The sequence below is a fragment of the Ranitomeya variabilis genome, chromosome 2, assembly GCF_051348905.1.
Source record: "Ranitomeya variabilis isolate aRanVar5 chromosome 2, aRanVar5.hap1, whole genome shotgun sequence".
Classification (NCBI taxonomy): domain Eukaryota; kingdom Metazoa; phylum Chordata; class Amphibia; order Anura; family Dendrobatidae; genus Ranitomeya; species Ranitomeya variabilis.
This window is the reverse complement of record NC_135233.1, coordinates 281,202,920-281,215,406: the sequence shown is the minus strand read 5'-3', so window position 1 is coordinate 281,215,406 and position 12,487 is coordinate 281,202,920. Positions and strand designations below refer to the sequence as shown.

The window sequence follows — 12,487 nt, the reverse complement described above, 5'->3', positions numbered from 1 at the left end:
GGCGACGGATCCTTTCTAGGCTCCGCTCTCCCCCGAACCATCAACAGGCAAGTACGTGGTGCGTTCCTCCCGTATCCTTTCCTGCAACCTTGGATGCCAGCCCTGAGCTCATCTTGCGGGTGAAGGTTCCTTCGCGTTCAGATTTCCCCCCTCCATAGTAGGCGACCACATGGAGTAGCCCTACATCTACCTCTCCTGGAGCCAGGTGCATAGCCGGACATGATATATATGGTGTCTGTGCAGCCCCCCTCTGCATCACCACTCATATAGCGGATGACGCATGGCGGCAGAAGCTCTCCACCCCCTCCCTGACTATGGCGACTGTGGATTGTGCACCGGCCCACCGCATCTACTGTGAGTACACTGTGGGGGCCGAGGCGCTGGGGGGTCCCATGGGGGTATGGTAGGTCCTGAGCCTTAAGCCTGTGTCCGTGGGTGGTCCTCAGTGCGGCAACCCCACAAAGGAGTGCAGCTAATGATGGCGCTAATAGCGGTCGCGGCGCTGCAGGCCGCAACCGCAGAGAAAAAAAAAATTTACCTCAATACAGGCCGGAGTTTTGGCCACGCCCACCGGCAGTTAGCCCCGCCAACTTTTTCTGGCGCTTCTCGTTCCCTGTGATGAGCTCCCACTTCCTGGTCTCGGCGGCCATCTTGGGACACCCACAGCACTGATGCTGCAGCACTGCTCCAGCGTTTCCTATCAGCCCTCAGGACTAGAGTTTTTCTCTGCCTACACTGCGGACCTGCCCTGGGGACTCAAGACACAGGACCTGGGTAAACTGCAGACACATAGCTTAACCCTTCCCCTGCTAGTAAGCGCTTTCCTCCAGGCTTTACTATGTCTCAACCAAAGCCTCACAAAAAAAACCCACACTGTATTTTTCGCTGCATGTACCTCTTGTAAGGTATCATTACCACGGGGTCACAATACCCTTACCCGGTCTATGGCATCCCTGGCAAAAGCGTTAGACTCGTTCCGAGACCCTTCTTCTAACCAGGGCACTAATACGGACGACGCTTCCGATGGTCAGAACCCCTCGTACTCCAGGGGTCGTACCTTGCCAAGGAGTTCTCACTCTTCCAGGAAAGGACTCATGCCATATCCCCAGACCATCAACGGTTTTCGGGTTCTGAGAGCTCCATTTCTCGCTCCCCTTCCATTGGGGCTAGTAGAGAACCTGTTTCAGAGGACGATTCTGATACGTCCCTAGATCAGGAATTTCATCACGATCAGGAGACTCTCGACTCTCTAATTGAGTCAGGGAATAAGGCTTTGAGACTTGAGGAGGAACCCTTATCTAAAACGGATCATGCCGTGTCCTTTAAGAGGACCAAACGAGCTCACAGAGTGTTCGCCACTCATCCCGAGTTTAAGCAAATTGTTGAATCTCACAGGATCCGTCCAGATAAACGGTTCACAGGGCAGAAGCCCATGGAGTCCAAATATCCTTTTGCCCAGGATCTAAGAAAAGATTGGTCATAATCTCCCCCAGTAGATCCTCCGGTATCGCGCCTGGCTACCAAATCTGTTTTATCCTCCTCGGAGGGCGCCTCTATCAAAAATCCAACCGATCATCAGATCGACAATATGGCGCGTTCAGCCTTTGAAGCCTCAGCCGCCGCACTCTTTCCATCTTTTGCCGCTACGTGGGTGGCTAAGGCTATGACCCACTGGGCTGAGCAGTACTGGATACCAATCTTCCCCCCCAAGATAGCAGACCTCGCTACTCAGATAGCCAGAGCTGGAGATTTTGTAGTGACCACGTCCCCGGATGCCGCTCACTGCGCTTCTCAAGCAGCAGCAAATGCCATCACAATCCGGAGGTCCTTATGGCTCAGGGACTGGCGTGCGGATTCTACTTCCAAAAAGTCATTGACTTCTCTCCCATATCAGAGCGGTCGCCTTTTTGGCAAAAAGCTTGACCAGTTAATTTCTGACGCCACTGGAGGGAAGAGTAAATTTCTTCCACAATGGAGACCCTCTCGGCCCTTTCGGAGCCTGCAACCACAGGCTCGTTCCCAATTTTTTTTCGTTACAACTCAAACTGGTCCTCTACTTCCACATGTTCCGGCCGGGCACAACATGGAGACAGAGGTTCACAGGCCTCTTTTAAGCCTTCCCCTTCATGGAGAGGCAGGCCAAGGCAGCCGGGATCCAGAGGCGCCAGAACGGGCAGACCTTCCACACAATGACTCCCTGCGGTATCCGGGGGACACCCTCAAAGTAGGCGGCAGCCTGCTTTCCTTCAGTGCCGCGTGGCTCTCGGTCGTTCACGACGAGTGGGTCCGCGATCTAGTGTCCTCCGGATACAAGATAGATCTCTTATCTCATCCTCCAAACCGTTTTTTCCTGTCTTCTCCTCTCAGGGCAAAAGCATCAGAGTTCTTCAAAGCTATAAGCTCTCTGAGAAAAGACGGAGTTATTATTCCGGTCCCTCAAAGCGAAAGGTTTCAAGGATTTTATTCAAACCTCTTCATTGTTCCAAAGAAGGACGGTACAGTACGGCCCATACTGGACCTAAAACTGCTGAACAGGTTCGTCAGGGTGCGACGGTTCCGGATGGAATCGCTCGTTCTGTCATCGCCTCCATGGAAAAAGGCGAGTTCCTGGCATCTATAGACATCCAGGACACATACCTCCACATTCCTATTTTACCTTTTCACCAAAGGTTTCTTCGCTTCGCAGTTCAGGAAGATCGCTTCCAATTCGTTGCTCTGCCCTTCGGCCTCGCCACCGCTCCCAGGGTATTCACCAAGGTCATGACGGGTGCCGTGGCCGTACTCCACACCCGAGGAGTGGTGGCGCTCCCGTATTTAGACAATATCCTCATCAAAGGCCCCTCTTTCCGCTCCTGCAAGGAAGCCGTGGCCATCACAATAGATACCCTTTCTCGCCTGGGTTGGAAGATAAACTTCAAAAAATCTTCTCCAGTACCGGCTCAGCGAGTTTCCTTTCTAGGAATGATACTCGACTCGTCCCGGGGGTTGGTTCTTCTTCCCTTGGAAAAGATCTGTCTTACAGTGAGAAGCTCAGAAGCTCTCTCTACCTCGCTCTCACTCTCTGCGCTTCAGTATGAGCGTCCTCGGCAGGATGGTAACAGCTATGGAGGTGGTTCCATTTGCCCAACTACACCTCCGTCCTCTACAGCATGCCCTCCTGGCTGTTTGGGACAGGAACCCGTTCTCCCTAGACCGTCGGTTCCTCCTTCCCCAGCGAGTCAGACAGTCTCTCAGGTGGTGGACATTGAAATCCTCCCTAAATCAAGGGAAGTCTTTTCTTCCAGTACACTGGCTGGTTGTGACGACAGACGCCAGTCTTCTAGGCTGGGGAGCGGTGTTCCTTCATCACACTGCTCAGGGCCGCTGGTCCCCCCAGGAATCACGCCTTCCAATCAACTTCTTGGAAATCGGGGCGATCAGGCTGGCACTTCTCCAGTTCCATCCCTTCCTAGCAGGTCGCCCAATCAGGATTCAGTCCGACAACGCCACTGCAGTGGCATACATCAACCGCCAAGGGGGAACCCACAGCAGGGCGGCCATGACAGAGGTAGGCCACATCCTCCGATGGGCCGAGGAAAACCGCTCAATGATCTCTGCGGTTCACATCCCGGGAGTGGACAATTGGGAGGCAGACTTCCTCAGTCGGCAATGCCTCGACGCCGGGGAGTGGTCTCTCCATCCAGAGATCTTCCACCAGATCTGCTGTCGTTGGGGAACCCCGGACGTGGATCTCATGGCCTCACGGCTGAATTCCAAGGTTCCCGACTTCATGGCTCGGTCCCACGATCCGTCAGCCATCGGGGCAGACGCTCTTGTACTCCCGTGGCATCATTTTCGGCTTCCGTACATATTTCCCCCGCTTCCTCTCCTACCGAGAGTCATCAAGAAAATCAGAGCGGAGAGGGTACCGGTAATCCTGATTGCGCCAGATTGGCCGCGCCGGGCGTTGTACGCGGAACTAGTTCAACTAGTTGCCGACGTTCCCTGGCAATTACCGAATCGCGCAGATCTGCTATCTCAAGGCCCCTTTTACCACCAGAACTCAGAGGCCCTGTGTTTGACGGCATGGCCGTTGAGTCCTGGGGGCCGTTGAGTCCTGGGTCCTAACCCAGGCAGGTTTCTCTCCAGAAGTCATAGCTACCATGATCAACGCTAGAAAGCCTACGTCTATGCATATCTATCATCGCACTTGGAAGACCTTCTTTTGATGGTGTAGCGACAGAGGACGTTCTCCTCTACATTTTTCCATCCCTTCCATTCTCGAGTTCTTACAAACGGGTTTGGACTTGGGTCTCGCCCTTAGCTCTCTCAAGGGGCAGATCTCAGCCCTGTCTGTTCTCTTCCAACGCAGGATTGCCAACAGATTACAGGTCAAGACGTTTATTCAGGGAGTCTCCCATCGGGTGTCCCCCTATAGGATGCCGTTGGAACCATAGGATCTTAATCTGGTCCTCGGAGTTTTGCAACAGGCTCCTTTTGAACCTCTACAGGAGGTTTCCCTGTCTCTCCTTTCATGGAAAGTTGCTTTTCTAGTTGCGGTCACCTCTATCAGATGAGTCTCCGAGCTGGCGGCTCTGTTCTCTCAAGTTACATTCCTGAATTTTCATCAGGATAAGGTGGTTTTGAGGACATCTCCGTCTTTTCTACCGAAAGTTGTATCCTCTTTTCATCTCAATGAGGAGATTGTCTTACCCTCACTCTGTCCGGCACCAGTCCGTCGCATCCAGAAGGCCCTTCACACACTGGATTTAGTGAGAGCTCTTAGGAGATACATCTCGCGGACAGTGTCTTTCCGCAAGTCAGATGCCCTATTCGTGCTCCCGGAAGGACCGAGGGAAGGGTTTCCCGCTTCCAAGGCGACAATAGCCAAATGGATCCATTCGGCTATTCAGGAATCCTACCGAGTCAGAGGTCTTCCTGTCCCAGCAGGGATTAAGGCTCACTCCACTCGGTCAGTGGGTTTGTCTTGGGCCATCCGGCACCAAACTTCGGCAGCACAAGTTTGTAAGGCTGCGACTTGGTCCTGCCTGCATGCCTTTACAAAACATTACCATATTCACTCTCAGGCCTCGGCAGATGCGACCGTCGGCAGACGAATTATGCAGGCGGCTGTGCCGCATCTGTAACTTGTGGGTGCAAGTAGCAATTGCAGTTAATTACTAGAGGATATTATTGGTAGCAACCAGTGCCAGGCTGGGAACTTGGCTCTACCTCCGTTAATATATTAATATTTATTAAATATTTGTTTTCATTTTGGAAAAAAAAAACTACCTTAGTTCAAAATGTCAAGTAAATATTTAGATCTTACCAGGACTGTAATAGGGGCATCTCCTCTACATCTGTCAGGGTTCTTTACTGTAAGAGCATTGACACCATGGAGGCGAGAGCGCCTGGAGTAACTTACTTCAATATAACTATTAGGCTATGTGCACACGTTCAGGAATTTTCACGTTTTTTCGCTATTAAAAACGCGATAAAACCGCGAAAAAAACGCTTACATTAAGCATCCTATTATTAGAATTCATTCCGCATTTTTTGTGCACATGCTGCGTTTTTTTCCCGCGGCGGAATCGCATTCCGGAAAAAAAACGCAGCATGTTCATTCTTTGTGCGGAATCGCGGGGATTCCGTACACATAGGAATGCGTTGATCCGCTTACTTTCCGCATGTGGCTATGCCCACCATGCAGGAAGTAAGCGGATCATATGCGGTTGGTACCCAGGGTGGAGGAGAGGAGACTCTCCTCCAGGCCCTGGGAACCATATAATTGTTAAAAAAATAAATAATCGTGATGTTCTCACCTTCCGGCGTCCCCGGCAGCCTTCCCGCTCCTTGCGATGCTTCCGTTCCCAGGGATGCTTTGCGGCAATGACCTGTGATGACGTAGTGTTCTCGCGAGATGCTACGCTATCAGGGGTCATTGCCGCTAGGCATTACTGGGAACAGGTACATCGCGAGGAGCGGGAAGACTGCCGGGGACAGCGGAAGGTGAGAATATCACGATTTATTATATTTTTTTTACTACTTTTAACATTAGATCTTTTTACTATTGATGCTGAATAGGCAACATCAATAGTAAAAAGTTGGTCACACTTGTCAAACACTATGTTTGACAAGTGTGACCAACCTGTCAACAGTTTTCCAAGCGATGCTACAGATCGCTTGGAAAACGCTAGCATTCTGCAAGTTAATTATGCTTGTAAAACGCTAGTGTTTAGCGGGAAAACGCATGCCAATTCCACATGCTTATTACCCGCGGCACAGTTGCGGAATTGCTGTGGAAATTTCCACGGCAATTGCGGATGTGTGCACATAGCCTTACAAGTTTTATGTGCTAGATGACTAGTCTTTTCTAGAGACTATTTGTGACTTCCATGATTTTAAGGATGAGCATTGCAGTGACTTGTCTGTCTTTCCCCTACTAACCATGTTATTCTGCTGACTGCTCATTGCATTAATGTATATAATGTTACTTACCCTTTCTAACCATTTAATTCATTGCAGGCACTGGAAATACCGTTATCGAAGCTGTAAAAGTTCTGATTGAACATGGCGTCCAACCGGCTTGTATTATACTGCTCAGTCTCTTCTCTACCCCACATGGTGAGTCTCTTCAGCCACCACCAGGCTGGATTGCTGAGTGTTCGTGTTTTCACGAGCCAGCTTTTCTTTTGTTAAAGGGAATCTTTCATCAGGTCCTTGCTATGTAATCTGAGAGCAGCATGATGTAGAGGCAGAGACCCTTATTCCAACATTCTCACTTACTGGTCTGCTTGCCTCAGTTTTTTATGAAATCACAATTTTCTCTGCCGATCTACCAGTTCTCTAAAGACTAAGCTCTGTACGCCCGCTCGCATCACTGACTGGCTGCTTTCTGTGTACACTGCATAGGCAGAAAGCTGCCAATCTGTGTTGGGGGTGGGGTTATACAGAGCAGGAAGATTACATGACAAGCGACAACTAGTCCTCTAGTGGTAATTATTATTATTATTTATATAGCACCATTGATTCCATGGTGCTGTACATGAGAATGGGTTACATACAAGTTACAGATATCACTTACAGTAAGCAAACTAACAATGACAGACTGATACAGAGGGGCGAGGACCCTTGTGGGCTTACATTCTGCAGGATTTTGGGGAAGGAGCCGGTAGGTCGAGGGTTGCAGGAGCTCTGGTGTTGGTGAGGCGGTAGCTCCAGTAGTGGTGAGGAGGCAGCGGGCTCAGTGCAGGCTGTAGGCTTTCCTGAAGAGGTGGGTTTTCAGGTTCCGTCTGAAGGATCCGAATGTGGTTGATAACCGGACGTGTTGGGGCAAAGAATTCCAGAGGATGGGGGATATTCGGGAGAAGTCTTGGAGGCGGTTGGGTAAGGAGCGAATAAATGTGGAGGAGAGTAAGGAGGTCTTGGGAGGACCTGAGATTACGTGATGGAAGATATCGGAGGATTAGTTCAGAGATATATGGAGGAGACAGGTTATGGATGGCTTTGTAGGTCAGTATTAGTAATTTGAACTGGATACGCTGAGGGAATGGGAGCCAGTGAAGAGATTTGCAGAGGGGGGAAGCGGAGGAGTAGCGAGGAGAGAGATGAATGTCAGGCTGCAGAGTTAAGGATGGACTGGAGAGGTGCAAAGGTGTTAGCAGGGAGGAGGATGTTGCAGTAGTCAAGGCGGGAGATGATGAGGGCATGCACAAGCATTTTAGTAGATTGACGGAGTTAAAGGTTTTGAATAACTGGTTGGGGTTGGAGGATAGGGAAGATACAAGGGTTGTGAAGTAGGCCTGTTTAGCAGAGGTGAGAGCAGATTGAAAAGCGAGTGTTGCCTGTTTGAATACAGTGAAGTCATCTTGCGAATGTGTTTTCTTCCAACGCCGCTCTGTAACCCTGGACACTTGCCGGAGCTTTTTAGTGATGTTGTTGTGCCAGGGTTGTCTATTGATACGTCGCACTCTGCCATGAACGAGAGGGGCGACCGTGTCAATAGCTGATGCAAGAGTGGCATTGTAGAAAGCAGTGTCTGTGTCGTGGAGTGTGGATGTGGATGCCAGTGGTAGGATAGTCAGAGAGTGTGTGGATGTCTAGGTGTGCGAGGTTTCAGAGGGGGTGCGCATGTTGCTGGACATGGGTGACCGGTGAGGAGGACAGGGATGAGAAAGTGAGCAGATCGTGGTCGGATAGAGGGAGGGGGTGGTGGTGAAGTTAGATAGCGAGCAGAGACAGGTGAAGACCAGGTCTAGTGTATGTCCGTCTGTGTGGGTGGCTGTGGAGGACCACATGAAGTAAGGGACAGAAGTTTGGAGGCTGTTGACTGAAGGGTATCAGTGGGGATGTTGAAGTCACCCATGATGATGGTGGAAATGTCAGCAGAGAGAAAGTGAAGAAGCCAGGTGGAGAATTGGTCAATAAAGGCAGTGGCCGGGCCCGGAGGTCAGTATATGATGGCCACTTGGAGGTTGTAGGGGGAGTAGATGCGGACAGAGTGGACTTCAAAAGAGGGGAGGGTAGAGGTGGGATTGGGTTAAAGGTGCAGTTAGAAGAAAGGAGAAGACCCACTCTTCCACCATGTCTGTTGCTGAGGCCGCGGTAAAACAGCGCAGCAGGGGAGGCGGTGTCAGAGGGTGTTAGCCATGTTTCTGTGAGGCCGAGGAAGGCAAGCTTGTGAGAGTGAAAAGGGTCATGAATCACATGAAGCTTATTGCAGATTGAGCGGGCATTCCAGAGTGCTCTAGAGAGAGGGGGGGGCGCGATGTCAGGGGCACGGGTTTTACGTCGGAAAGATTGTGGTAGTTCATATTAGATAGGGAGTGGTAAGAAGGGGTTGTAATGGGAGGAATGAGCTGTGGGGGTCCAGGGTAATCTCCTGTTAATAAAACACTGATTGTATCGAAAAAAACACAGCCTAGTAAGCGCCATCACTGGAATCACGCTCCTCTCAAATTACACCTGCTGACAATGTTACCTTTAAAGTTTGTCTATGAAGTAACTACCCTTTCAATAACCTACTTGATCATCTTAATAGAAATCCACATGGAAAGTTTTTAGAGGCAGGACTGTACTGAAATATCAGTGAATATTACGTGATTGAGAGCTGATATCATGGGGGGTCGGGTCATTCCCTTTCAGAAAATATTTGTCCTCATTTGCATTTTATAAAAAAAAAATAAAAAAATACACATTTAGCTTTCCTCACTTTCCCCCGGGTCCAGCTCTGAGTCTCTGCTGCTAAAGTGTCCTGTATTGGCTGTGGCATTGATGTCACATCAGCATCGTGGCAGCCAATCAGTCAACTCAGCGGCTCTTAGGGGGCGTTCTGTCTACATGAGCAGAGCTGCTGAGCTCCTTGATTGGCTGCAGTGACCGCCAACCACTCAGTTCAGGACCCAGGACTGGTGAATAAAGCATTGATCGTGGATAGTGATGAGCGAACGTGCTTGGATAAGGTGTTTAGTGTCTTCGTCGTGCTTGAATACTATGTTCGAGTCGACGCAGCTGCATCTTGTAGATTTTCAACAGCCACAACACATGCAAGGATTGCATGTTAATGAAAAGAAAAAAGGCACCGCTGCAATACGTTAGACCCTAATGCCTCTAACCCTTCTTCGCTGTATAGCCGCAATAATCCCTTTTGTTCACAACCCGGGTGCTGCATCCATATAAACAGACCATTAACAGAACATCAAAAAAGTGGAGCGCCCTCACCGGAATTGAATTGTCAAACTTTTATTCGGACATAACGTGATACAGCAGGGAGGGATGTGGATACAAACGGACGACAGCCTTTTCGTACACGCAGCACTTCAACGGGTCCTGACGACAAGAGGAAGTAAGGAGGGCTTTTTACCTGTGCAGTCTTATAGCTCCTCCCACCCCATCAGACGTCATAGCGGATCAACAACCGCTTATCAGAATATAAGTGAAATAACATACAATAAAAAAATTAAAAACATTACATATATTCACTAAAACATGATCATATGCTTAGGAAAACATGAATTATCAGTATCATTTTATAGAAAGAGTGACATGTGAATCTTCTCATTAAGCCCTGTTGGTCCCAATGCGCCTGCGCGCAGAATCCACCTCGCTTCTCTCCTCCTTGTTGCGGTAAGGAGACCTTCTCTAACCCAGCAAATCGCAATACTTAAGTCTTACCTTCATGGTATTGCCTTACATGATTAATTAACCTGGGAACCCCCTTCCCTGTGCGTATAGAATAAAAATGTTCCCTTACTTGCACAAACAAGGGATGGATCATTTTACCGATGTAGAAAAACCCACATGGGCAAAAGATCACGTACACAGTGTATGTGGTTCTGCAAGAAATGAAATCGCGCACTATATGGTGAATAGGGCCAATTTTAACCGTATTGCCTGTAAGATGGTATATGCAAAAATTACCTTGGCCACACTTAAAGTTCCCTTTGGAAACACCGGCTCCCAACCAACTCTCCTGATTCGACACAAAACGATTGCGTACCAAGCAATCTCTGATATTACTCTGTCGCCTCATTGGGGGACACAGGACCATGGGTGTTATGCTGCTGTCCACTAGGAGGCGACACTATGCATAATCTGAAAAAGATTAACCGTGGCTCCTCCTCTGCAGTATACACCCCTGGACGGCGTCCGCCTTCTCCAGTTTTTGCTTAGTGTCGCATAGGAGGCACACCTAAGATTTTTTTTTTTCTCTTACTCCGTTTTTTTTCCGATGGATTACAGATGAAGAAAAGTGGGTCTCCTGTGAGACTCCCGGCATGGCTCCTTCCCCGGCCCCCTATTACAGGGTGCTCGGTTGAAGTAGAGATGGCTATTCCCCATGTTGCTCCTTCCCCAATTCATTTTGGTTTCTGGGTTGAGGTCGAGGCGAGGATAAAGGCCCCTGAAGGTGACAACAGCACCCTCCCTAATCCCCCTCTGGGGATATTAGGTTGAGACACCTCAGGTAGGGCCTGTACAGGCAGCACTCTGCAGCTCACAGCAATGGGCCAGCACACTGCGCCTGCATCCAGGGACCCCAGCCCAGCTGCGGGCTCCTGTTGGGGCCGGGGGGAGTGCAGGCAGGCATGGCACATACAGACACAGGGCTCCCTGCGCCCCTGTCTCTGCGGCAGCACCAGCTCTATACTGCCTCAGGGGGACCCCTCACCGGGCCCCCCTTCCGCTTACAGCCCCACCGCAATCCTGCCTTTAAATCCGGGGGGGTCCGGTTCAGATCCGACGCCCTCCCGGACTTTCGCGCCGGCCTGGAGCCCTTCTGGGCATCAGGCATCTAATTTAGGCCCCGGCTTCGGCCTAGCTGAAGCCACCGCCTCCTCCACCCCCTGGCCCGCCCCCGGATGACAAATATGATCGAGACAGAAAAGGCGCGTTTTTACACAGCTTTGCCGCCTTTTTCTCAGCTCTCCGCCCCCTTCTCCCCCTGCCTCTTCTCCTCGGCGGCCATTTCTACTGCAGCAAGGATTAACCCTGCATCTCCCGCTCAGCAGGACCAGGACGAGGCCAGCCAGTCTCCGGGGGGCACAGGACTGTGGATCTTCGGCGCTGGACCTAGGGGCAAACTGGTGGGGTAAGATCACAGCTGGGTTGTTTTACTCGGCTGTGAATCCATATTCCCTATAAGGCTCCCCTATAGGGTTCTCTGTATAGCTACCCCTGTAACGTCCTCTGCATAGCAGTGCACTATGCCGGGCTCAAGGTCCAAGAGAACCAGGCAGGACTGCTATTATGCATTCTGCACAGCCTGCAGGACCGCTCTCCCCAGTGGCAGTATCTACCCACACTGCCAGGACTGCACTCAGACTACTGTGTCCGAGCCCCAAGAGGCCCCTGCCAATGCTTTGGTGTCTAATGCAACGCCGGAATGGGTCACTCAGATGTCGCAATCTATGACGCAGTCTATAGATAACCTAACCTCCACATTGCTTCAGGCTCTGCAGAGTCATGCCTCGGCTATGACCGTTACCCAGGAAAGGGAGAGCTTGGCTCAGGGACAGGACGACCCTGGCACATCCACGTCTAAGTCAGGATGCAAGCGGACCCACAATCCATCTACGTCATCCCATAGCACTCGGTCATCCCCTTCTAGGGAGAGACACCGTAGTTCCAGGTCAGCTAGACCGTCCCCTACCAGGGACAGACAACGCAGACAGGATTCGGAAGGCATCTGTGACTCCGACTCAGACAAGGAAACGGAGGGGCCCCTGATCCCAATCCCGCCTAGCAATACTGCGCTAGTTGAGGACTTAATCTCTTCCATCCATCGGGTGCTGGACATTTCTAATCCGCCACCAAAGGCCCCAGAACACAAGATTTCCTTTGAAGGACCTCTGAAGCCGCCTAAGGTTTTCTCTAACCACCCAGAGTATAAGGCTATCCTTAAAAAGCAGTTCTCACAGCCTGAGAAAAAATTCGCTAATCGCAAATATCTGGAGGCGAGGTACCCCTTCCCGCAGAAGGATACCAAGGAGTGGACAGACCCACCCGAAGT

General features: G+C 50.6%; 1 protein-coding gene across 2 annotated transcripts in view; it reads left to right on the top strand.

Moving 5' to 3' along the window:
• UPRT (uracil phosphoribosyltransferase homolog) overlaps nt 1–12,487 on the top strand; it is a 50,683-nt gene that overhangs the window by 13,900 nt on the left and 24,296 nt on the right. For both annotated transcript variants that reach the window (XM_077285039.1, XM_077285038.1), the window contains exon 6: nt 6,505–6,603. In XM_077285039.1, coding sequence (XP_077141154.1) covers nt 6,505–6,603 — 99 coding nt within the window. The remainder of the gene's footprint in view (nt 1–6,504; nt 6,604–12,487) is intronic.